The sequence below is a fragment of the Centroberyx gerrardi genome, chromosome 2 (genome assembly GCF_048128805.1).
Source record: "Centroberyx gerrardi isolate f3 chromosome 2, fCenGer3.hap1.cur.20231027, whole genome shotgun sequence".
NCBI classification, from domain to species: domain Eukaryota; kingdom Metazoa; phylum Chordata; class Actinopteri; order Beryciformes; family Berycidae; genus Centroberyx; species Centroberyx gerrardi.
The window spans coordinates 12,681,275-12,707,916 of NC_135998.1; the positions used below are offsets into that span (position 1 = coordinate 12,681,275).

At 40.2% G+C, this 26,642-nt stretch overlaps 2 protein-coding genes across 2 annotated transcripts; both read right to left on the reverse strand.

Annotated features, from left to right (window-relative positions):
- Positions 1–7,181: 7,181 nt before the first annotated feature.
- On the reverse strand, positions 7,182–15,210 carry noc4l (nucleolar complex associated 4 homolog). Its single transcript, XM_071905170.2, has 15 exons — positions 15,058–15,210; positions 14,773–14,893; positions 14,334–14,440; positions 13,643–13,750; positions 13,203–13,352; positions 12,753–12,855; positions 12,511–12,545; positions 12,369–12,419; positions 12,098–12,209; positions 11,827–11,887; positions 10,905–11,015; positions 10,311–10,474; positions 8,687–8,769; positions 8,374–8,487; positions 7,182–7,563 (listed from the first exon to the last, which is right to left on the reverse strand). Exons 1-15 carry the CDS (start codon positions 15,208–15,210, stop codon positions 7,444–7,446), a joined length of 1,593 nt encoding a protein of 530 aa, XP_071761271.2. The 3' UTR covers positions 7,182–7,443.
- A 1,387-nt stretch (positions 15,211–16,597) lies between these two features.
- pus1 (pseudouridine synthase 1) lies at positions 16,598–20,070 on the reverse strand. Its single transcript, XM_071905172.2, has 6 exons — positions 19,556–20,070; positions 18,735–18,961; positions 18,509–18,646; positions 18,079–18,181; positions 17,195–17,895; positions 16,598–16,814 (listed from the first exon to the last, which is right to left on the reverse strand). Exons 1-6 carry the CDS (start codon positions 19,620–19,622, stop codon positions 16,782–16,784), a joined length of 1,269 nt encoding a protein of 422 aa, XP_071761273.2. The 5' UTR covers positions 19,623–20,070; the 3' UTR covers positions 16,598–16,781.
- Positions 20,071–26,642: the final 6,572 nt, after the last annotated feature.

Genomic DNA, 26,642 nt, shown 5'->3' on the forward strand with positions numbered 1-26,642 from the left:
CCACTTTGCTTTAAAGAGACAACAACAGATAATTTTAGATGCCACATGTACACATGGAGTTGAGGAAGGCTGTCTTTGCATTATCACAAACACAAAATAAATGTTTGGCATATGATCAGTTTTACAAAAATTATGCGCATGATTTTATGATTCTGCTCCCAGCGTCTACCGGTTTTTGTGAATATTAACTTTTCACGACATGAGCAATGTCCATGGTGGAAGAGTCTCAGTTATTAGAGACCAATTTGGCTTGAGGAAGGCATTGTTTTATTTTCCATGATTAGAAAACATGAGCTGTTTGTAGTCACAGAAGAAGTTTTTTTTCCAAATCATGTATTATGAAATTTTAATTTTTTCGGATTGTAGCTGGCTCAATTGTAGTCGGCTAATCAAAGACAGGAAAAAATTTGCATCACTCAATTCTTGTTATGCATGAGAGCATATTTATTTACATTTGTCTCAGCCTAAAGATGATGAGGGTAAACAAATGAGGTTTTTGCTCCAAAACATTTGATCTTTTTTCATTTTGACTTGTGATCTCTGGTTCAGTGAGTGTGATCGTTATCTTTCACCTCTTTTTGACTGGCACAGCATGGAGTACATTATATCAGCTCGTGTTACCATAGTCACCACAAGTGTCAGTATACTTTTAACCTCCTGACAAAGTAAATTATTTTGATCACTAGTGTGCTTTGCCCTGATGTGATAAATTATAGATAATAATAAAGATGCTTGTTAACTTGGTTTGAACTTTTTGGTTTGAAGTTTATGTTTTGAATTGTTGGTGAAGATTCTTTTCTAACTTTTCTAAGACTGATTTCTAAGATTACATGCACTAATTATTATATATATAATGCTGATACATCCACAACTCTTTCCACATCATTTGTGTTTTGGCATTTAAAATCATCTGTTTGTTGTCCATATTTAGCCTTTTCTAACTTTCTCACTTGATTGTTTGGTATTTCACTTCATGCAACATTGCTCATTAAAACATCTTTGTCATATTTATTTTTGCAGTAGTCTAATCACAGTCAAATATACTGTCAGTATAAAATAGATTACTTAATACATTTGGGAGGAGTGAATTCCTCTATTCTTACCCATTCAACTGATGTCTTTCTTCAGTTTCTCTCATCCTCTTGTCTATGATCCTCTGTTTCACAAGACTCTCACCTTCCCAGTGCTGGCAGAGTCTAGTGCCATGTGCTGGCCTTGTAATCCTCAGTAATAATAGCAAAAGGTACATATGATAAAACTCAAAGCCAAAAGTGCTGATCTCTGCACGTATTCCATAGAGTGGTAGGTCGATGTTTCTGTGCATGAGTGAATGTGTAACATCTCCTAAACACCTCCTGAGATATCATCACCGATTCTGTAGTTTCCATGGCTCAAAATATGTTTTGTGTGTGTGTGTGTGTGTGTCTGTCTGTTTCTCTCTCTGTCTGTGGCTATGGCCATGGCTATGCATTTCCCTGATAAGACTTGCTCTTTTGTAACAGAAGTCAGTTGTGATTCAGAAATTTCTCTCACAGCGTTCTTGTACCCACGGCTGCCTGCTGTGTGACCATATGGCACACTTAACGAGAGAACATAATATGAAGAGATGATGGAAAAAATAGCAAAGACAAAAATGGCAAGTCTGGCAGGGACGAACCTCTCAGCTGTAATCATGAGCAGACAAGTGACCTCACGATGGTGTTGCAAGATCTAAATCAATCATGGCTGGATCCTCTTAGCTCTGACACATTTTGGCATCAGAAGATAAACTGCAGTGCTGGAGCTAATTTTATTAAAATGTTGACTAATGTCAAATGGATATGCAACTGCATACTAAATGTTCTAAATTCCAATAAATGAAAACTTTACTATAAGATCACCCTTTTCTCTGTTATAGACTGTCCACGCTACCTGTCTTGCATCACCATCAGAATCTGCCATAATAGCTTTTGAGCCAATTGTTGCAACTTTAGCTAAACTACACTAAACTACTAGGTGTTTCTAGTCCTGATAACAGATAGTGACTATGTCAGACTCAGCTTTAGCCAGCCACTTGGGCCACATGGGAGCCAGGTATGACTGGGTGACATCTAAGAATAGGCTCTGGCCTGGCACAGGCTGACTGTGTTCATGTTTCCTGATCAGATTTAGACACTAAAAATACCTGTTCACTTGCAGGGCGTGAGCCAGGAAAGGATAAAGGCTATGATGATACTGAAACCATTCTGTGAGATGCATTGAATTCTAAAATGGTTTTGGTTTAATTTGCCAAGAACATATAAAAAGAACACTTAAATCAGAAAGGTTAAAAATAGACAAACCTTTTGGAAAGGCATAATGAACAAGAAAAGCTACCACTTGATACCTAGGTATTGAGAATTTTTTTGTTAGCCAAACTTAAACAAAAATGCTAAAATCAAGCCAAGACAATAAGATTGTCTCAATAATTAAATACTTAGATACTTGTCCTCTTATAATAGATTCAGGATGGGTAGTCATGGCAACCTAATCTATGTCTTTCCCATATAAAATTAGGAATAAATAACTACTGACAAAGCTGAAAAGTATATTGTTATTCTCCAAAAGCCTTTATTTCTTTTTAAGTTGGTCATGGCATGGCAGTGTTTATAATCAAAAAATAAAATTAAAGATGGCTATAAGACAAATCAGCAAGATTCACAAAGGACATTCACAAGTGACGTCTCTTGCAAAGAAACAGCAACAAGGTTATAGGTTCACAGGTATCATGAACAAAACATTCCTTAGCAACACTTTGCATGAGATTTGGATTTGTTGTTGCCATCTCTGCTTTGATAGTTAACAGTAGAGATTGGCAGGAAATATGGGGGAGAGGGTGGGTTGACATGACTCAGGTCCCAAGTCAGATTCAAACAGCATGTCTTGGATACATGGTACTCACCTAAGCCAACTGAGGCATGAGGACGCCCACATCTCTAAACACATTTACAAAGCCAGAACAAGAACTCAATAACAGCTATACGTGGTACAGTCATGAAAAAATAGCTTTCATAAGCTTTCATAAGGTGGTCACATTCTAGTTATGTTATTGTGACACAGTAGTACAACAGTGTGTCAGTTACCTGAGTAAAAGCTTCCAAATGGCCAAATTCAGCCAATTGCCAATTTTGACAGTACTATACATGAATTTCTACTGTTACCATACTGTGCATGCAAGCACAAGCGTGCATTTATTTTAGTAAATTGTCTAGTTAAATGGCAGAGATTTAAGCAATCTTGGGCGACGTGAAATATTCAATAGCCTACCAACCCATAATGATTCACAGGCAAATAAGTGTAATGAAAAGAAAGAAATGTTGTAGCTCAAGATGCACTATGCATAACTCCAGGACATTGATGTGTTCAAATCCCACTCACTGGCCTGTGTTGCCATATGACTCCCTACCTCATAAGAGATGCATTGGTGGTGACCCCCTCCCTGCATCCCCTCCCGTTGGGAGGCTGTATCAGATACTCTTCCCTTCTATATGGTCACTGAGCAACTTACTTTTACCTTCTTGTGTTTGTCCTGCCTGCAGTGCAGGTTCAGGCTGTTCGACCAGATCTATAAGTTCGGATGACCACGAAGCAGCCAACAGTTTGCGCGTCACATTCAGAAAAAGGTCCAACTGAAAGTGGGTAACTTTCAGAATACTCTCCACACGTTGTGCTGAGAGGTTGGCCCTGCTTATTTGCAAGCTGATGTTTACGTCTATGAACAATGCCCTCTGGCTAGGTGTGAGGGTACTTCAAATTTACCATGAGGCCCAGCCAGGTCAAAGTCTAGCCTATCCCTGAATTGGTAGGCCTGACCTTGAAAGCACCTTGAAACCTTCAAAGCATAGGAACTGTCTGTTTAGGGGCCACACACATGAAAATAGGCATCCCTCAGATCAATGGATATGAACCATTTCTTCTCCGCAACCGCCTGGAGAATGTCCGCTAAATGCAACATGCAAAAAGACAACTTCGTGCCTTTAGGTCAAGTACAAGGCAAAAACTGCCATCCTTCATATCCAGTAGTTATGCTGTTGCTGCAGTTCATAAAATGTAATTTTTGGCCTTAACATGGGCTGTAACAGAGATATTTGCTGAATATGTATACCCAAGCTGGGCAGCATAGAGCAAAGGTGGGCAGCATATCTTGCCAGCTTCCAGTTTGAGATAAAATATAGGCCAGGATGTGCTAACCAGAGTGCATATGCCTTGTCTCATTTTCTAGAACAGGACATTTGAAACCAAAAAGAGGACAGGGAGGTATTGGAGATTCCAGCCTTTCACTGTACAGAAGCCCAAGTGGCTAAGGCTATGTGCATTTGTATTGGACAGAGGGCTGATTAGACAAAAGAGCATGATCACTTCCAGCAGGGGACACCACTGCTGCCAGAGCATAGGCCAGACCAATGGCCTTGCAGACAGATTGCAAGAGATTGCAGAGAAGTGACCCCTGTCTGAATAGAGTGATGTTCTTCTGGCAAAGGGGTAACCCAATAGACAAAAGAAAACAGAAAGCAAGGAAGCCTTGAATGCGCTTCATCATTGGGATGGGCCCTTAGCAACCACCTAGAACATCCTAGCAACCACCTACAAAGACCCTAGCAACCACCTAGAACTCCCTAGCAACCACCTAGTACAACCTAGCAACCACCTTGAACACCCTAGCAACCACCTAGAAACACCCTAGCAACCATCTAGTACAACATAGCAACCATCTAGAAACACCCTAGCAACCACCTAGAAGCACCCTCGTAACCACCTAGAAGCACCCTACCAACCACCTAGTACACCCTTAGCAACCACTTAGAACACCCTAGCAACCACCTAGAAACACCCTAGCAACCACCTAGTACACCCTAGCAACCACCTAGAAATCCCTAGCAACCACCTAGAAACACCCTAGCAACCACCTAGTACACCCTAGCAACCACCTTGAAACACCATAGCAACCACCTAGAAGCACCCTAGCAACCACCTAGTACACCCTAGCAACCACCTACTACACCCTAGCAACCACTACAAAGGCCCTAGCAACCACATATTACACCCTAGCAACCACCTAGAAACACCCTAGCAACCACCTAGGAACACCCTAGCAACCACCTAGAAACACCCTAGCAGCCACCTAGTACAACCTAGCAACCACCTAGAATATCCTAGCAACCAACTTTAAACACCCTAGCAACCACCTAGAAACACCCTAGCAATCACCTAGTACACAGAAGCAACCACCTAGAAACACCCTAGCAACCACTAGAACTCCCTAGGAACCACCTAGAAACACCCTAGCAACCACCTTGTACAACCTAGCAACGACCTAGTACACCGTAGCAACCAACTTGAAACACCCTAGCAACCACCTAGAAACACCCTAGCAACCACCTAGTACACACTAGCAACCACCTAGAAGCACCCTAGCAACCACCTAGTACGCCCTAGCAACCACCTAGAAACACCCTAGCAACCACCTAGAAACACCTTAGAACACCCTAGCAACCACCTACAACCACCTAGATATATCCTAACGACCGGTACTCAGCAACTCTACTTGGGAGTTTTTCCTTGTGTGCATTAGGGTCTAAGGCTGGGGGTGCCGGGTCTTGCTAAAACCTGCTGGTAGTGTCCACACAAAAGCACTTCTATTTTTAAATTTCTATTAAATTCCCATCTTAATATACATTTGTAAACTTGTTTGACTTTGATAAAATGAGGAACTTTGTGTACATGTCAAAACAAAATCCCATATTCATTTTTAATTTTGGAACACAATATGCAAGAAGACACACAACAATGGTATATAGTATATCAATGACATACATATGAAATAGATGCAGCCTTTGTTTATTCTTAAAGTGTAACCTGAAGCTTTTTTAATACTATCACCCATTTGCAACTGCTTGCAATGGATTCAGCCTACACCGTGTGCTGTCAAGGCCCACGAGTATGCAGATACCAACTGATTTCAGTGATTAATTGCCCCCTCTCTGGTTGAAGTTAGTGGGCTTCAATGGCACATAATTAACTCCTGGCCTGCACCATTCTCCTCCTAAACCTAGTTTGACATTGAACAAGCCTTTTGAATTAACTTTTGAATTTAATTTAACTTTGAAATAGTTTTTGAATTAACTATTTCTTAATCAGACTATTTCTTAATCTACCCCCTTCTCCACCCACACTCCCTCAAATCCCACCCAATCTCCCATAACTTCAGCAGCGGCAGCCCTTCCTCCCACAGCTTCCAGCCTCACATGAGTGAGGCATCGAAGAGGCAGGAAGAGGCAGGAAGAGGTTGGGTGACAGCTAACCAGGATCAGGGTGTCGCCCCTGAGGGGCATGGCTTTATGTCTGAATTCAGGTTTAGCACTTGTTCTGGGTATTATTCTTGGTCTAGTTATAATCCGCATTTTGAGTCTGCTTCTGAGTTCAGTTCTCATCATTCTTGGTCCACTGTTAGCTATCAAAAAAAAATCTGTATAAAAAAACATTAATTGTAACAAAAGCAATTGTAGCTAAAGCTATTGTAATCCATTTTAATGGTGTTAACTGCTGCAATCACAACTACGTCAATGCTGTAGGCAGTGGTTAATTTGTTCAAATGAAACAACTGTAGTTTCTCAAAATTACCCACTAAAGGTTGGTTGCAAATAATTTGCAATCAAATTGTATTGGGATCATTTTTCCTTAGAAATTTGCTCAATTGCATTTCTGTCTCAAATCATATCCTGCTTATATGACTACTACTGACAAAAATGTCACAGGATGTAAACCATAGGTCAAAATGTATCATTTTAAAGGAAATAAAGAAAAAGGTGACCATACAACAATTGATTGCCCTAGAGCTTGAGATTACTTTCCTTTTGTAATTGTTTTCTTGCGGGAACTACTTTCTTAGTTGGATGCTTATAAAAAACAACACTGAAGATTAATCTTTTCTCTAGAGGTGGTAGTGTTCTTGCTGCAGTGGCCCATCACCACTGATTGAATGCATAGGAAACACTAACTATTGCTGCTGCATGGCCAGTAGGGCCCAACCAATATGAGATTTTTGGCTGCAATTCTGATTTCCATATTTGGGATCTTAAATCTCTGATAACCAAATATATATGTCTGGCGATATACTTTTTTTTTTCTTTAAGACATTACAAAAATATGTTTTATACAAGGTTTTATTGATATACAATAGCGTGTCACAAATGAAAGGCAGAAAAGGTAAAGGAGAAAAATATTGTTGACACCATTTCCATCAATTGTATCTGAATTTAGCTTTATGTTGGTCTTACAGGGCAGTTTATACAAATGATCTCAGAACAAATGTATCTAGGATCCCTGCTCGTGCCAAATGGCTATATACACCCCGTTAGGTAAACTGGTCCCCAACAAGTTTTCTAAGACACTATGAATACAGCCCCCGGTCTTTAGTTTGTGGCTCTACTCCAGACAGAAGTGTTGTCCCAGCACACCTCCCACTCCCTTCAGTAACTGTGTGGCAGTTTCAAACTCCAGCGGAACACCTTTGGTCTGAGTCTGCTTCAGGTCTCTCTCCATCAGCTGGGGATAAGGACATAAACCAAATTAACATTAATTATATATTCATATTACTCTGATCAACTATTGCATGTTTTAATGAGTATTATGGCAAGCAAAAAACAAACATTTGTAATGTTAAACTACACTATGCAACACATTACAGAATTGGACAAAGAAACCGGTTAGTGTCAAAGCACATGGAAAAATAAAACATTACAATGATACTGTGGCAAGCATGGCAAGGATCGAGTCCGGTCGGGAGGTGGGACGGGGGAAATCGCTGGTCTACCGTGAAAGAGCTGATGGACTGATCGAGGGAAACATGCCTGCACATCTGGCCTGAAAAGGCTGCAAACGGAGGAACTCAACCCCACAAGGGGAACATTTATTTAATGAGTGTTGACTCAAACCTGGAAGGGTTGAACAGAGACTTGTGCACCGGTGATGCCTAATTTATGTTCTGTTCTGTGGTTAATTGGTGCTGAATAAACTGCGGGCGAGATTTAGACTAACTCTCCAGTGTCCATCCTGCCCTCAGACGCCGAGCCTTGTCACAGTTATACATCAACAACAAAGAATAGAAGCCACAACACAAAAACTGTGTAAGGAGTAAAGGTGACAACAAATTTTGAAGCATTAGTGATGTGTAAAATTATCTTTCTCAGGGTTGGAGATTTGTTAGTGGGACAAAGTGGGCAATGAAAAACAAAAGTATAATTAAAAAATAGTTGTTCAAAAGGGAAAGATTTCTTTATATATTGACTGAAAGCATTTCCTATCTATCACTGCTTTAAGTGGTAGAGTAACTAAGGTTTGACAGCGCCACATCACCTCATAACTTGTTATCTCAAGTAATTCGCTGATGTCATCCTCTCGCTCTGACAGGGGTGTGTTGATCAACATGGCAGCTTTGGCCACGTCTGGGTGGTAATGCTTCTGCAGGGTCTGGGGGAGAAGAGAAAAACAAAATGGCAAAGTTAAATCTATTTAAGTTAGGTTTACACTGCCAGTACTCCTAGTATTATGTGATATTCATCTCACTTTCCAAACAACATGAGAAAGACAGTGACTGGAGCAAGTCATAGCTCACATGCAGTCAACAGTGTTGATGATTATGTGTATCCCAAGCATCACATACACACACCTTAATTTCCCACAGGCTGCTCTCTAAGGCACGGCACTGAGCAGGATCCTCTTCATCCATTAGATAGGGGTCTTCAAAAGGCTCTGTCATCATAAACACAAAATATATTATCTATATATCTATATATTGTTTAAAAATAACCATTTATTACAAGGCGTACGATAGGTGCATTGGTTTTGATAATGGGGCATATTATACAGGTTATATATTCTAGAAATATTATTAGATGAATATTAAAGGCATATTATGCAAGACTTATAGGAAACAGCAGGCTGATGATGATGAAGATGAATGACAAATTAAAATCAAAACAACGATATGCCTCAAACCCCATTTCCAAAACAAATGCAATCAAGTCTCAAACTGTTCAACACTGACAACACAAGTCAGTTAGGAGTAGTATACTTATGACAGGACCTGCAGAAATTACTCATGACCATGTAGCATGACTTCTATAACAACATCACTAGAAACATGGTGCAAAACGCAACACAGCTAAAAGTGAAACACAGTAATGGCTGGGGATCTGTGTGGGTTACACTTTAAAGCTTGTTAGCTATAGATTATTACCATTAAAGGATAAGGCTGGTGTTTTTTAATGCACGTCTTACCGTCAACAAATCCTATGAAAATAACAAAATCAGCAATGATTTTGTTTTGCCAACAAGTCTCGTCCATGTAGCCGGTGTCCAATGAAGCCATGTCCCAGCAGCCATAGAACTCTTTCTATTTCATCATCGCGATGCACCGGGCCAGCCGACTTTTTCCTCAAACAACTTAATAAGCCGGCTGTAAACACGTTTGCAATCTCAGGAAAGTAGTTCCGTAGCACCGAAAATAGTCCCCGGCGTAATGAAGAATTTGTTCCCATTTGAATTTGATTTGGTAATAACTACAACAGCCTGACTTTTCGTGGTAACAGTTAGCGATTTTTAAAATTGAAACTATGTCTTTGTGAGCTGTATTTCAAGGTTTTTAGCTTACAATTGGAGCCAATGACTTCCGGGTTGACGGCTAAAAACGGTACGTGGGAAGTCAGAAAGTAACGGGAGTAGAGCAAACGCATTGTCGATTTCGTTATTTTCATAGGATTTGTTGACGGTAAGCAATGCATTAAAAAACACCAGCCTTATACTTTAAGGCTAATAATTTTGCTATGGCACATCAAAACAGGCCATGTTGACCAATTACTGATGTGTGTTAGCAAGGCTGTTGCAAAAAGACCAGATTATCATCATAAATAGAGCTGATGGGTCATGTTATCTCTCCCCTATGCGCTGTTAGATAACTCTGCTCTCTGTGCATCTATTCAGAGAACAGAATACAGAAGACAAGATATAAGCAGACCAAATCCAAGTCTTTGATTCATAATTTCTCAGCACATCGGTCAGCTAAACTTAGCCATGGTTAGCATAACAGACAAACAGCTTGTAACAGCTTATATAGAGACAGTATCCTGCCACTAGAGCGGGGCAGTGTGCCACAAACATAATGTCAGCCCATATTATTAGAAATTAATTACAGCTGGGCATCCAAAAACCCTGAAACTTTGTAAAGTTACAACCTGGTGAAATTACAAATTCTGACAAATTCACACCATGAATTGAGTCACACTGACACCCACCATCTTCTGTGCTGGGCTTGTGAATGAGGACTCTGGAGGACGGGTGGCGACGGATCAGGTTGTAGATGAAGGGCAGTACCAGGAGGAGGGGTGCAGGGGGGGCTGTGAGAGCCAGGCGGGCCAGGCGTTTGGCAAATGCAGCCACTAGGTACACTGGCAAGTGGCTGGAGGCACACAAACACACACATGCACACACTTTTACTCATGTACAGATACTGAGACAGAGATAAGATAGTTTTTATGGTCATTACCACAGCTGATGGTAGCTAAATACTGACAGCAGGCTCAAATGTCCCAAACATTGTCAGCTTGAATCCCCAGTTCAACTGGTGAAATCTGGGCAGGGAAAATAAGTGAGTAAAATTCTCCCTTCCCCCAACAACTACTGTCGAGGTGCCCTTCAGCAAGGCACTTAGCCCCCTCTGGCTTCAGTGGGGCTCATCAGTCGCCAGCAGTCAAAGACTGTGGTTAGAATGGGAAACTCAGTTGTGAATGGGCGCAACTAAGGTACTTAGTCAACTATGAAAAATTCAACTATGAATGTACTGTATACTTGGCTAGTAAAAACTGTTAGTAAAGGATAAAATATCTTACCTGGAGCTAAGGAAGAGGTTGGCTAGGTGGAAAAAGCGTGCTCTGTACTTCACATGGAAAACAGAAGGCTCCAGCAGATTGTACAACTTCTTGTAGAAATCAGGGTAATCTCTGCACGCACGCACACACACACACACACACACACACAGACACCGAAACAAGGCATATAGTAAACACAAACACACAATGAGCATTGTTACTGGAAAATATCTTTCATTCCTCTGTTGCGCTTTAACGATCCAGGAAGGAACTTTGGCAGGTTGAGCAGTTATATCACGTCTAGAAATTAATTGTCCATTAAAAGCATTTATTTTGTATGTAAGTTATGATATCCATAGCTATGTTCAGGTTGGAGAGGCCTGCAACAATCAAATCTCATACAGCTTTGTTTTCATCATCAACACATCTGCCACCAACCTTTAGGCTATTTAAATAATGTTGATATACTGTGTGTATAGCCTAATTAATTATTCAGTGTAATGTGCTCAAATGTTCCCCCCACACTAAAAATAAAAACATGGCATAACATGGCAAAGCCTCTCAAATTTGTATTATCTTTTTTCCCTTGTCCATCAATCTCCTCCAACTCAACAACCCTGACTGCTTTCCTTGTCTTGCTTCCAGATTCACATAAACATCTGACACAATCTGAGGGAGGACTGACAGAGTTGCATGCTGTTGCATTTTAGAAAAACTGTTGGGTCTAAGAAGTTACATTATTACATTTTGTGTGTGGTGATATGTCATAGTGGACCCACTTTTTCCTCTTGGTAGTTTAGTTTCAATTAGTGGTGAAAATTACAGAAAAGATATCTAGCCGACTTCGTCTTAAACATTATCCAAATAATTGTATACATCACAACATTCTCCAACTCGATCTCTCTCTGTTTGCTCTACCTTGTTCTCAACATGAGATACTCACAGGTTGTGTTGATGGATGAGGACAAACAGGCCATTGAGGGCCAGAAGGCTAATTGCTCCGCCTGTACAGCAAGATACAGAAAACACAGATGTGACAAAATGCTGCTGTAGCATGAATTTTCTAAACATTTAACCCCAGAGACCACATACGACCTCATCACTGTGGTCGATCACAGGGTCGTCAGCATCAGCCCACATTATATTCTTTCAGTAATCTGCTCAACACAATCGCTGTCACCACTGAACCACTGGCACAAATCCCATCAACTTACCAACTTCATAGGCAGCGGTCAAGAAGTCAATCATCAGCGTGGGTTTGCTCATGTGGGGCAAGATGGAATCATGGAGGATCACCAAGATCTTTTTGTACATGTTGCTTGGCAACTACAGCAGAGAGACGAGAAATGAATGAGACAGAGCACATTCTTGGCAACACAGTGTGGTAGATGTATAGAAAAGAAATTGCATACATATTAAAGAAGTGTTAAAAAACACATTTTGAAAATATTCAAGTTTGTTTGTGCAATGAACTTTTTCTAATACCTTATACTTGAGAAAGCCAAGCCACATCCTCTCAAAGGCACGTTTGTGTTCCTGGGATGAGGCAGAACATTAAAACCTTGATCATTAAACTTTTTAGTTACATGTAAAAATGTGAAGGACTGATTAAAAAGGTTGTACTTACATTCAATTTAGCTGCTTTCCAGTCTTCGTGCTTAGCTGGGGGAAAAAAAGATTTTTAAAAAGGTTGAATGATGCACCAAAAACGACAACACTACAACTTCCCATGGGAGCTCATTCAGGTTGGGAACAAAGAAAGTGACTGTTCAATATCATCTTTCAGGAGAGACTGATGACGTATTTATAATGACATTTTAAATGCCATTTTAAAACAAGTGCAACCTCAAAATGGAAGGCAGGTCTAACCTTCCTGTTTGACCAGAAAGTTGGTGAGCTCCGACTCCTGGCTCGGCATGTTGATGTTGGACAGGAGGGTGAACACGTTGTTCTGGTATATGGGCACCACCGCCTGAGAGGGACAAGGAATTCAACAGCATTCAGCATACTGAGTATTATTTACTAAGTTTGCAAAGCACAATCTTAAATGTGATGATCAAACAATGACCAAGAACAGAACAGCTACAGGTTGCAGGTGAAACACTAAATAAGCAATTCAATTTACAAATGCTATGACATTGAAAACTTGTTTTGTTTCAGACTCACAGCAACCAACCAGGCCATTTTAGGCTACTTTTTAATGCATTGACTTTAACAAAGGTTTAAAGATATTTTACAATTTTCCAAAACATTTCCAGTCCTGTAAAACAAATTTTCAAATTCCCGCTGAGTCCCGCTGCCTGAGTAAAGCTCTCCTACCCCTTTGGTTTTGTCCAGGACCTTGCCCACACTCTCACGGATGGAGCTCATGACATAATAGCGAACGTCCTCCATCTCGAGGAACTCCTGGAACCTGGAGATCAGCAGGGAGGCGTCCGTGGTCTTACACAGCAGCCTGTCCACCACTGCCTGGCCATGGAATAACACATAATTATCAGAGGGCAGTGGCAACAGCATCAGAAACCTGTGCTACTACAACAGTTGTGATACTGAAACAGCTTAGCCAGTGGGTCACTGACAGGGAGCCAGCTGATAAAATACAAGTCTGTTGTTTTTTTTAAGTCTTTTTACATTTGATTTTATTCCTTGTCTTGGCTTACAACATGGTAAAGTTATTTAATTCATACACAGCGATAGATAAAGGTTACTATTAATCATTTTAGTCCTACCACTACTGGCTACATGACACATAATCCTACCTGAATGAGTTCCCTTGGGAAGCTGTAGTGTTCACTCCAGTCCAAGTCCTCCAGGGGGTGCTGTCCTTCCCCGGCTGCAAACTTCATCAGGCAGCACAGAGCGCTCTCCTGTGTTGGAGCAGTCAGCATTATCAAACCAGCCACACTTCTTATAGGACACTTCCTCCAACACACAGGATAATTCATGGATAACCACAATTTTAAAAAAACACAACACAGAAAAGGTAACTGAAAGTTGATCTGCAACAGTGGTTCTGAGCCAGTGTGTCATGGCATTATAAACGATAGGAACCACTAATCTTTCATAATAGCTACATAAAGGATCTACACCTCATTTCATACCTCTCAGTGTTAATACTGAAGCAGCCTGCAGCTTTCTTTGGGAGCCCACAGATAAACAAGGACAAATAATACAAAACTATACTACCAATACTGCTAATGCACATTGCCTAAGTGTGTACCAGTGTACCTCATCACGCCTGTTGTTCATCTGTGCAAACCTTCTGATATCTTACTCTTTATTGGGTGCGTGGCTAAATGTACACAATTAATAGATATAGAGCCTGTGTACTTGACTGTCTCAACACACCTTTTAAACATCTAACAACATTTAGAGCAGCGGGGGTCTTCGTCAAGTGCCTGTCTGTGTGTGTGTGTGTGTGTGGGTGCAATTTCCATTCAGTCTGCTCACCTTGACCTGGTGAGATTCATGGCTGAGGTGCTCCAGCAGCATCTCCACGCAACTGTGGTAACGGTGACGCATGAACATGCAATACTTCTCCTCAGCACTGTGCTCTCCTGCAACAGACAAACACACAGACAGACAGACAGACAGACTGAAGATATGCTTTGGAGCCATAAGGGGAGCTTGTAACCACAGTCTTGTCTTTTGTGTAGGTAACCCATATGTGAACAGCTACCTATTAGTGTTCATATGCAGTTCAAGATACTGTCATTCACGCCAAAACCTTTAAGTGTCATTTTGCATTGCATCAATGTCTATTACAAATTTCATGAACTGGGTGTGTTGGCCTGTAACATGTTTGATAAAATGAACTTTCACGCATCAACCTCTTTATTCAGGAGAAAGGACCATCAGCTCTTCAGTCCATATAGCTGGTCACACTCACCACTCAACATCTCCTCCTCTCCGGGCAGTTTCCCCACGAACAGCTCTCTCCTCTCCAATAAGGTGCAGAACAGTTTACTGCACGCATTGACAGCACTGACGACGTCCTTCTCTTTCTCCGACTGTGAATGGACATGGAGAATGCACTGACTAAACATACACGCATTGCAAAACAGTGTTTAGGTATCTGAAGTAGACAGTCGGCTCGGTAACGATAAAGCTAACCAACACGCATTCATGTGTCGGGCACAAACAGAGAGGAGTGTAATTGTGTGTATTATTATACCTGGAGGCACTCGAGGATGTCAAACACGTCATTGGCGTGTTTTCTGCTTTTAGTGATCCGTTCAACTTTGCTGTTTAAGTCCAGTTTCGCTGTTTTTACACTGTCTTCTGATGCTTTTGCCGAACTCACGTTGCGCTTCTTGGCCGGCGCCATGTTTTCTGAATGATGCCGCATTCAGGTCCTGTCGGAAGAAGCGGAGGAACCGGATGACATCTCGTGGCTACAACTTGGAAGCGTTCGCATCCAAAATATTGTTTTATTTATGGATTTAAACCAACCATAAACAAAGTACAACAGACATTACTCGCTTTTCGCACGTAAAGTTGGTTGTATACGCGTATAAATAACTTAAAAGTTTTATTTTTATTGTCCTGGACTGCTGACATTGGCGGATTCGCTGCAGTGTTTGCCACCAGTGTTGACACCAAGGAGGTTCTATATTGACACACTTAAGCAATTCGTGATGCCAAATGGGAGATGTCGGAGACCACGAAAAATCACACAAATTGTAGGACCTACTTGTAATTACCACTAGGTTGCTGACGTAAATGGGGTTTCCCATTTGACAACTCGTATTTACGGTACATCCGACATGACTTGAATGCGGCATTAGTCCCAAACAGTCAGCTGTTATTTCGCCTCCTAGCGATCGGCGGATGAATAAGCAGTTAACTACCTGGTGACTTGCCCAGGAATGGCCAGCATTTACCACAACTAGTTATAACACCTTTACATCACAAATTTTACACCAAATAAACCTCGAGCTTTGTTGGAACATTAGTTGGCCTATAATCAAATTTTGTCATTATGGTATTCAGTGTTATAGAAATGTAGAACATCCTAAAAATAGGTTTAAAGAAACCTTAATCTAAAAATTACTTATGTGAATAATGTAGTAAAAACGCCCTGTGTCTTCACCAAACCATCTTGTTACACAGGTATGAATTTCATTTCCCATGCCATTTAGACTTGAGTCAAAGCAGCTGAGATATAGAAGGCTGAACTGTCATGTTTCCATGTTAGGCTACGACTGACCAAAGCAAACTGACTGGGTGATTTTGCCCCATAAATTGATTCTACTATGCAGACTATAGTCACCCTTTGTGGGTTAGTACATCATGAATTAGATTTCTGTATGAATGCTCACCTTGGATTATGGCACAAAGCATTGCAGCATCAAAACCTGTGTTTGGGAAAATTTAATTTGTTTCAAAAACGTTTGTGGGATTGGTCAGTTAAGTCATTATTTGTATGTTTCAAGATTAATTTGTTTAAATCATAATTAATTAAAAATGTGGGACTATTCAGTGCTTTACATTAATTCCTTAGTTGTTCAAAAATTGCATCCTGTTTTTATATGGAAAACATGTAAAGCTACTTTAACACGCTCCTAGTACTGATAAACAGAAAGTCGTCATCATTAAATAAACCAGAAATACACATCCACATTTGTTGCAGGGCGTACTTAACATACACATTAAGAGACAATTAGCAACAACACAGTCAGGGTAAAACAAAGGACAGAGACGCTTTATCATTTTGTTGTTTTTAATAGTATTTGTAGAAGAGAACCAAAATGTAATCCCACTTTACTCCAAAAAAATAATGTCATTCTTGGAAGACAGACTTCCAGACCCAAATGAAAAGAAGAAAGCTCGTTCTCGTCAAGAGAGAGAATGTTTTGGTGAGAAAAAGATGTCACTCTTTTCATCAGGCAGGGCGACCTAATCCGATTCATTACCCTCATCTTCATTGTCCTGGAAAAAAAGAGGAAAACATGAATAAGTACATATAAAACAATCGATTTTGATGTAAAATGTCAGTGTTTCAAATTCACAGTGTTACTTATGAATTCCCAAAAAATAGAAAAGGTGGGAAACCATGGGAAACAAGCACTTCAAAGCAAGAAATGAATACAAATATAGACTTGGTTTAGCCGCTACTCAGCTGTCATCAGCCTATATTTGTGTTCGTTTATTGCTTTGAAGTGCTTGTATTTGTTAGCACTATTTATAGCAAATAAACTACTTGTTTTGTGCATTTTACGATTTTCCACCTTTTCTATTTTATGTTCTCTGAGCCACTGGGAACCGATTTTTCTGCTACCTTTTCATGGGACTTATGAATTCCCACCCACCTGTTTCTGGTCCTTATTTTCCCGTGTTCCCGCAGCGCTGGCCTCAAAGTCATGAATAGGAAGCGTGGCCATCCAGCTGACCATGGAGCCTTCCTGACACTCCGTCTCCACGATGCTGGGGTAGATGTGAGCGTCCTTGAAGGCCTTGATCGCCTCCTCCTCCTGGTCCCACTCCAGGCGCTCGTGGAGGCCGTCCCCGCCGAAGCGTTTGTTGTACCTGTCAAAGTGCACCCGCTCCAGCACCAGCCCCAGTCCGGGAGCTTTGGGCACGTCCACCTTGTCGTGTCCCCAGCTCCGCTCCATCACCTCCTCCCTCGCGTAGCCCTTGATCACAGCGATCACCAGGCCGATCATCTTGCGGATCTGGTGCAGCATAAAGCTCTGGCCTCGCACGGTGATCACGGCGAACTCGGCGTCGCTGCGGGTAAACGGCTCCCCGCAGGTCATTTCGGTGATGTAGCGGCGGGCACTGGGGTCCTGTGGAGCCTTCTGAGAGGTGAAGTTGTGGAAGTTATGGGTGCCCTTGTAGAGGGAAAAAAGACGGTTCACCCTCTGAAGTGTCTCTGGCTCCACGCGGAAGGCAGCTGAATTCTGGGTATCGTAGTCCTTTGGGGAAAAAGCCACCGTTGGAAGCATGTAGGAGTAAGTGCGAGCATCACAGTTGTTTTTGGAGTTGAAGCCCTGGGTCACTCGTTTAAGACCTGGCAGGACAAAAGAAAAAACAGTTTTTTTGTGGAAGCATCGACATCTAAAACCCCACATTAAGGAAACTGGGGGTTTAGGCTAAATTCTGTCTTCTAACATGCATCCCACCCCCCAAAAAATCTCAGGGTTGAAAGTATTATTCAGCAAATTCTGCAAAATATCTGGAAGAAATGTCTCACCAAGCACTCTGATCTGTGGTGGCATTTGCTCATTGATCTTTTCAATGATGTTGTCAATCAACCACAGCTTTAGAGACACCACTTGGCCGGCTGCAGACACACCCTAACCACATAAAAAAATACAGAACATGTTTAAAACACACAGCAAGACAGTGTGTCATATTGAGATATGACAACAGATAACATAGACAGTATTACATTACAGTTGTTACACAAGAAATTAACAATATGCAATAATTAAGCTACACATTAAACATCTAAACTGACTAGTCTAACAAATACAAGCAAAAATGTGCCAATGCAATGTGATTGTGCCAAATTTCTGGAATTGCAAACATTTCAGTTTTTTTCATTCTTCCACAGGCGCTCACTGACCAAGAATATGGTGGAATAAGTGAATTTCTTTTGTATTAACTGTGCAAATGCATACCTTATCTGTTCTGGCACATCTTTGGAACGACATCTTCTTCATATCATCTCCGTGATTTTCAGGGATGCAACCAGATTTAATAAGTGCAGTGACGAGCTCATCTTCAATGGTTCTAAACTGAGAGGTTCCAGGATTTCTCTGAAACACAGAAAACACTTTATTACAGTCAAAATTAGCCGGGAAGAGGAGGTGCATTCATTCTGAAAGATGAAAACTGGCTACATACCTGCATACCATAGTATCCCTTTCCAGAGTATGCCATGAGGAGGACCACCTTCTTTTTGGGATATTTCTTTTCATCTTCAGTGTGTTCTCCATCTGATTTTAGTCTTTTCGTGACCTGCGGCCTCTCAGACGAGTCTAAGTTTTCCTCGTTGACTCTTTTCGGCAGCTTGGTTGTCTGCATTTCTCCAGAGCCTTCGCTCATCGTGCAAAGAGGCTTACAAAGCCAACCTGAAAAGCACACAAAACATTCAGTGATAATTATGCCAACTCATTGCCTTCTGCCCTGATCCACCCTTTATTTGTTAGCTGGACAGTCACAGTTTTTTCTTGATTGTGTTTTATTCCCCAATTGGTTTATTTCTCATTGCACTTATATTTAATTCATGTCAAGCTTTGTTTTCTCATGTTTTATTCTGTCTACTGATTTTATATTTACTATTCTTCTTTTTCAGTTTTATGTGAAGCACTTTGTAACTCTAACTTTGTAACTCTAACAAATAAACTTAAATATTATCATTATTATCATTCGTATTATTATGCCCTTGCTCCCCTAATTAGAGTACGCTTAAATATGACTTTGACAAATGTTTTCAATACATTTTGAATTATTTCATTATTGTTTCATTATCTGAACAGCTCATTATGATTAGAGGGCTGCAGGGGAGCCACTTCTTGTCAACAATGTGCAAGTAATAAACAAGATGTAGCCTAATTAGAAATCTGGATACAAGGCGGCGCAGGAAGGAAGGCAGACTCAACCAGACAGATTCAATCAGTCATATTTATCAACAATAATTCTCCTTCCGTGTCCAGTTCGCTTACCGTTTCTTTCCAAACTCAACAGTCGCGGGTTAGCTAAGGCACTCAGCAGCGGGCGGATTTTGAGCATTTCTCGCTAAGACATCATGGTGCAACACTTCATCCCGACACAGGAAGATCTTCCACTGAAAGATGCAAACTGTCTGGCTGCTCAGCTGAACTAGTACGGCTAACACGAACCAGCACAGACTGTTCACTTCAAACTAGAAAAAAAACAGAAGCCTCCAACGACTTTCAGGAATAAAACACAAAATCTACTAAACACGCAAAGCCGGTGTTTTTATCCAATTTCTCAGTTAGTCTATTCACAAATCCCCACGTAACAAAATATCTCTCTCTGTAAAGCTAAAGAGGTTGCACTTGAGGCAACATACATACACATGGCCACGCTCAACTCTGACCCCATGATGCAAATATCGCGCGACTCGTTCGGTTGGGCTTTTCCGCCTACGTCATATTAGTAACGCTGGGATTGGTCAGCTGTGCCCCCTAAACCCTCCCCCACAGAACATTCTACATGATAGGCAAAAAAAAAAAAAAAGACAATACAAAAAAATTACAAAAAATAAAAAGAGTTACAGGACACCAAAGATATTTTTAAGATACCTGATTGTATTCCTGTTGTTTTGGCTGTTACTAAATTAAGTTGATATCTTAATCTATGAACACTGATGTATTGGTAAATTAAAAAGTGTGTAAATTATGATTTCCAGTCATTGATAATCATACAGCAAACAACCACTAAAACAAAAATCAATTATATTGTCGGAAAAGCATTCATTTATGTTTTCCCTCCTTAAAAGATCCAATCCTCATATAACCTAAAAAGTCCTAAAGAGACTAAAAAGGAGTGTAAACCCCATTCTGCAAATACAAAGGCGTGTAAATTGAGTTTAGGCGGGTTTACCCTCCACTGCATCTCTGTCTACAAAGTAATTAGCCTATTGTTTGGGTGGAAGAAGAATAAACTCCAGAAATATGAGGAAAAGGTGTGTTGCTTTGCAAATACACAAATTATAACAAAGGAATTAGTTTACAGAGAATTTACATTACAGTTAATAAGAACAACCTGCATATTTTGTCCACTCGAGGGCAGCAAAAGCACATCAATAGAGAAGGAAAGTCATCCTGTCACTGTTTGGTGTGTGTTCAAAACTCAACGAGATAAAACTGGACTTCTACAAAATTGTGTTTTTACAAGCTTTAATGGCAGCAAGTTTAGGTTATACTGTATGTTTTCATCTAAAATGACCTTCCTGTCCTGGTAAAGTTCATTCAGTTAGCCTAATTATTCAGGAGAAAATATTTTATAGGTCTATTTGTCAGTGGGAGCATGAATGAGATTTTTCCCACGTGTGAACACAACTAGTTGTCACATTTTCCCTGATATTCCCTGCTTCAAGACTGTAAATAGAGCCAGGGCCAAAAGTCAATGTGCCTTTCAGACTTTATAATTTCCATATAGGGTAGGCTATAATATACAGCATGTAATAGCCAGTCTATTACTCAATAAACAATGACCCGCCACTGTCTTTAGCCTTGGTGTATACTTGCCCTCAGCCTTGCTCAAATCACCATGCTCCAGACTTTATCTGTACTGTTTACAGTATAGGCAGGCAGACATGACCGTAAACATGGGTGTGAGGTATAGAAATCAAAGACATGGGGCCCAGCATAGGTTTTTCTGTATCATTTTTATACCATATAATGGAATCCTCCTATATTCGTAATATACAGCAACCAATCACCATATTGCACACAATGTAATGATGGATTTATTACTTTGCATTTCCTTGTGAGACACAAACATTCATGTAACTCATGCATGTAGGCACTTACACACCAGAGTCAGAGCACAGTGGCAAAGAGGTTCAGCTCTAAGTGTTTATGTCTTGCTCAAGGACACTACAATAAGCAGGGATACTGGTTGCCGGGGGGTCAGACCTTTGACTTTCTCATCCTGGGATGGTCTCAAATTCACTCCTCCACTTTTTCATAGCACCTTATAAGGTGGTCAGCTATTTCTCTGCTGAGAACCCAATGCCAAACATAGACATACTATGGGAAAAGGGCTCCAGTTGCCACAATCATATATCACACAAGGGATGTGCTCATTTTTACAATAAATGCAAATGGTTTTCATAGCAAAGTTACGATAGCGGTCAGTCTGAATTTGACTCGTTAGACTTTAGACTGAGACTGCGGAATGAAATAGTACGCATAAGAGCATGGTAGTTCTTGAAGAAAACAGCTTCAAGAGAGAAATTTACTCTGGTGAAAAAAACATTTCATAGCACCTGATTGACATTAACACTCCTATGTATGTCCCTTGTCTCTTCAGTAAGTGGTGAAGCCTGGGGAATGGGACCAGAGCCCACGTGAGAGCGAAGACAGAAGTGGTCCCAGAGATGTTATCTGAGCTGTGTATAAAAGGGCAGAAGTGTTTGTTCATTTATGATAGCTGAACTATAATAAAGATTGCTCTGGGTGAACTCTCCCTGCCATCCATCCAGTGGTACTTGTAAATTGTATGTCAGATACTGTATAAAGACACTGCTGGTTTCTTCCACATTGAATAGGTTTAGTTTTAAATGTTGTTCTGCTCAGGTGTCCAAGAAGAAGCCCAGAGAATAAGGAACAAATCACTGGAACTTCTAATAGTAAAAAAGACCCTTAACTCAGTGGAAGGAAATTACTTATTTTCTCTTAAGTTATATATTATGATGATGACTAGAAGAAAACCTTACGTAACATGTTAATCCTGTCTTCATTACGTAAAGATAAGCCTAACCCAGTCTGCAGTCTAAACCAGCAGAAAAGTTAATCTTCTCCCAGGAGTCAGTGGTACAGAGAGGCAGCGTTATGATTATCCTCAATGCCCTGAGGTGTCTCATTTCAGCCTCTGATAGAGAGAAAATGAGCATGTTTGTGAAGTAGCAGGGCGCACACCCAATACACACCCAATACACCGCATACCGAAACACTGGTTTAAAATAAATGGCATCATTGGAGCAGGTGACGAGTGTGCAGCTTTCTGTTCTCTTTTTTAAGAAAATGGACACCGCCAATCTGACTGCAATCGGACTCTGAGTGTGCCACTAAAGAGGCTATTAAAACAGATCCAAACCTCACTGTAAAACTTGACACCCACTTGTAACCTGCTGGATCCTACATGGTATGAGCTGACCACAGAGTTTGCTTATAAGCAAACAGCCACAGCAGAACCCGGATCAGACCAGATTGAAACTTCCTGCCTCTGCACCGGTGAATCCTCTAGCCTCCACATCTGCCAAAACGTATTCATTCAAATTCAAATTCCTCATTGTCTGCAAAGAAACCCACGGCTGTTGAAGCTGTTGCCCCACTGGGTTGAGTTGTACAAGTTGTTGATGTGGATAAAACAAACATTACATATTTTTGCCAACTGTGAAAAAAATGAATGGAGGAACAATGTAGTGATAATAATATTAATCAAAGGAGAGATGTATGAAGGAAATTGAAAAGGAGAAAATATTCCTGTTTAACCTTTGTTCTCTTGTCTCTCCAGCATAGATGGAGCTATGACAAAAGAGCTTAAGGAGAGGAGGTCTTTTCCCACTGCCTCTCAGGGGGTAATACCGCTCTTAATATCTCCACCAAGGTCCCAGACTCAAAACAAAACTATCAACAATAGCATATGCAACCATGAATTCCATTGCTACTGTGTATATAATGGCAGCTACTCTTAAAAACAAGCATGATTAGGTATTATCTGGGTCTATCAACCAAGAATTCTTCATCACGGGATAATGATTGAATTCAGGTCTAGTCTAGTCATGTTTATTTATATAGTCCTTTATTACAAGCATGTCTCAAAGGGCTTAACATACCTCACTATGTACCATACATTATAAATACACACTACATATACATCATATTACATCATATACTACATTTATACAACATACTACATCCGTAACATACTACATACATCATATATTACATCATATATACATATTACATCATACAGTTCACCTGACCTGCATGGTTTGTGTGGGAGGAAACCAGAGCCCCCAGAGGAAACCCACACAAACACAGAGAGAACATGCAAACTCCACACAGAAAGGACCAGGGCCGAGATTCAAACCCAGGACCTTCTTGCTGTGACAGTGGCGACAGTGCGAACCACTGAGCCTCAGAATTTGTAGAATTTAAAAAGTTTTGCAGGGTTTCAAGGGAAAAACCAATTGAGTTTAACCTGTGTAGGAAGTGTGGCTGCACAGTGAATCTGCCTAGTGAAAACTGTCTCATCTTCTGCTAACTGAGATATTGAGTGCAGCTTTCAGCACTGCGTGAAATGAGAATGGACTGTAAAGTGTCTATTCAGCCTGAAAGAGTCAAATACCATTTTGTTCTCAAAAATGGATCCGTCTGTTGTCATTTTATGCAGTACTTATGCAGTACTACTTATTTTGGAAATTGATCACGCTGCATTTACATCAGGGAATGTCCATAGAATTACAGTGGATAGGAAAGATCCTATGTATCATGGACAGTGTTGGAGTACGTTTAAGTTTATTAAGTATGCCTACTCACATGGCAGCTGACAAGTCATCTGAAATACATGAGCATCACACTAATATTGAGTTTAAAAGGTACACATCATGAAATAAAAAAGAAAAAATAATAAATAGTGGTAAAAGAGTAGACCACAGAAAAAAAAAACCCTGTAGTTAAGATACATTTTGCACCAGTGGCAGTTTAACTAAACTTCAATCAACTTTTCGCCATGTAATTTAAGTTAACTACAAGCAACATTTTCATTTAAGTGTTACCAAAAATCCAGTAACACGGCTTAATATAAGTTACATATGTATTTTTGTAACTGTGACATGTTTGCTTATGTTTACGTTGCAATAAATGTTGGAACGAAATCTGTGCATCAATTTATCAATACAGCTTTGATATTGCCTCTCTTCTGTCTCTACCTTGCATCTTGCCTCATCTTCTCCACTCAACTTACAGACTAATTCCCTGTATGTGCAACTCAATTGCCTCTGTCATGTATGCTAGCCTTGTTAAAATGGATATTGTGTGGTGTTTTGTTCATGCATTTTCACTGTATATCACTGACATTTCAGGGGATGGGTTTTCTTGAGTTCTCTTCTTCAAATAGCCCAGACATTTGGGTGTAGGCGCACAGCAACTGAATTGTACAAAAGGCTCTCAGGCAATTACAAAGAAAACATGCACAATAAAGCCAGACACTGACACACTTCCACTTGCTATTGAAACAACAAGCACTTCAGGTTGCTCAAAATTTGCCAAAACAATTTTATATATGCTTATATTTAGAAGTTGCTAATATCTTAATTTATTTTTTGCATGTTTCTTATTTATTGCAGCATAACAACTGACATAAGTCTCAGATTCAATGCATGCAGTCTGTTGGGTATGTGCAACCAGTCATGTGGTCTTTTTGTGCTATGAGTTTGGTTTCCAACCTATAACAGTAGCCACAGCATACATAGATATATACAGTGTAACTCTAGGGTGGTATGTTCTTATAGTTACAAGTATTTGTATTATAATTATATGGCATTACTAATCCAAATTTTTCACATTGAAGTATGGATGTTGTCAGAGATGGGCAGTATTTCTGTTACTTGTATTTGAAATACGTATTTCAATTACTTTTGAGTATTTTGTAATTGGTATTTGACAGGGCTGAAAAAAATCAAATGTAATTTGTAACAAGATACTTTAGAGTGGAGTAATTTTGTATTTTCAAAATACTCAAAATACTTTCTCCATGATTCATAAAACATTTTAAAAAATCATGTAAATACATCTTAAAATGAAGAACAATACAATGGTGTGTTCGGAACCGCATACTAACGTACTATTCATACTAAGTATGACGTGAAATTGAGTATGTAGTGCGTTCCAACTGCATAGTATGTGAATTTTGTGTACGCGAGAAATGCCCGGATGTATACTAGAATAGCAAGAATTTCTGAGTATGCGGCGTGAGCTTACTGGACATACTCAACCGCCCCAAAATGCATTGCGTCTCTTCAGACTGCGGAATGGCGGACTGCGAGGCAAACGGTCTTGGTCCCAAATCTCCGAAAACGTCGCAGCAGATTTACAAACAGGCGTTATTTGGATAAACTGACCACATATTGGAAATCTACATGGTTACTTTCTCGCCTGAAAAAATATTAAAACTTAATAAAGTGACATACCGTATTAACAGTCGTAGAGTCAAAATTACAACAGCTTTTAACCTGCTTTAAAATCCCCGCTATTGCTGCCGGCTGGTGCAAAATGCATTCTGGGATACTTGGCTGTATACTTCAGTATGAACAGTCTGCTGGTAATGGCATACTTAATTTCATAATTTCAATCATTTAGTAGGCAGTATGCAGTACATACTCATTGAGTATGTAGTAGGCAGTACGTTAGTATGCGGTTCCGAACACAACCACACTCACACACACTGATTTTGTAAGCCCACACTACTCACAGTATTTCCGTAATCAAGTTCATCTTCTGTGAAGTTGTGTTTCCTGGCTCCAGTATTTTGTATTTTATTTTGATACATTTATTTGAGGGGTATTTTGTATTTTGTAACAAGATACATTTTGATATATCTTTGCCCATCTCTGGATGTTGTTGAACTTTGTAGTGTTATTTTGACAAACTACCTTATTTTTACAGTATGCAACTGTAATATAACATGTTATATTACAGTATAGACAGTATAGTTTGATACAGTTTGTTACAGTTTCAGAGTAGTTTCCCCAGCACTGATAAGAAGTTTATTATTTAGCCTCAGTGAAAAATCTTTTGAAGCAATTTTCCAAGATGTACAGCAGATTGGTACATTTAGCACAGACACTCTAGGCCATTACACTTCTTCAGTCTTATCTCACAGTGTTGTGTGTGTTTAAATAGTTGCAGACAAAGGTTTCTCTCAGGCTTTCCCAATAGTGGTCCCGGACAGTCACTAATAGCTGTACAGACTTTTCTCTTCCCTTATCACTGAGCCAGAGTGTCTGAGTATGGCAGCACACATTAATCAAAGTCTCTGAAAATAACTTCTGTC

Coding starts and splice junctions, on each gene's coding strand:
- noc4l (XM_071905170.2), bottom strand. CDS start 15,210: ATGGCGCCGGCCAAGAAGCGCAACGTGAGTTCGGCAAAAGCATCAGAA. Junction 8,770..10,310: donor CAAGCCCAGCACAGAAGATG/GTGGGTGTCAGT, acceptor TTATGATGACAG/AGCCTTTTGAAGACCCCTAT. Junction 8,488..8,686: donor GCAGCCTGTGGGAAATTAAG/GTGTGTGTATGT, acceptor CTTCTCCCCCAG/ACCCTGCAGAAGCATTACCA.
- pus1 (XM_071905172.2), bottom strand. CDS start 19,622: ATGCTCAAAATCCGCCCGCTGCTGAGTGCCTTAGCTAACCCGCGACTG. Junction 18,962..19,555: donor GTTGAGTTTGGAAAGAAACG/GTAAGCGAACTG, acceptor TGTGCTTTTCAG/GTTGGCTTTGTAAGCCTCTT. Junction 18,182..18,508: donor GATGTGCCAGAACAGATAAG/GTATGCATTTGC, acceptor TTATGTGGTTAG/GGTGTGTCTGCAGCCGGCCA.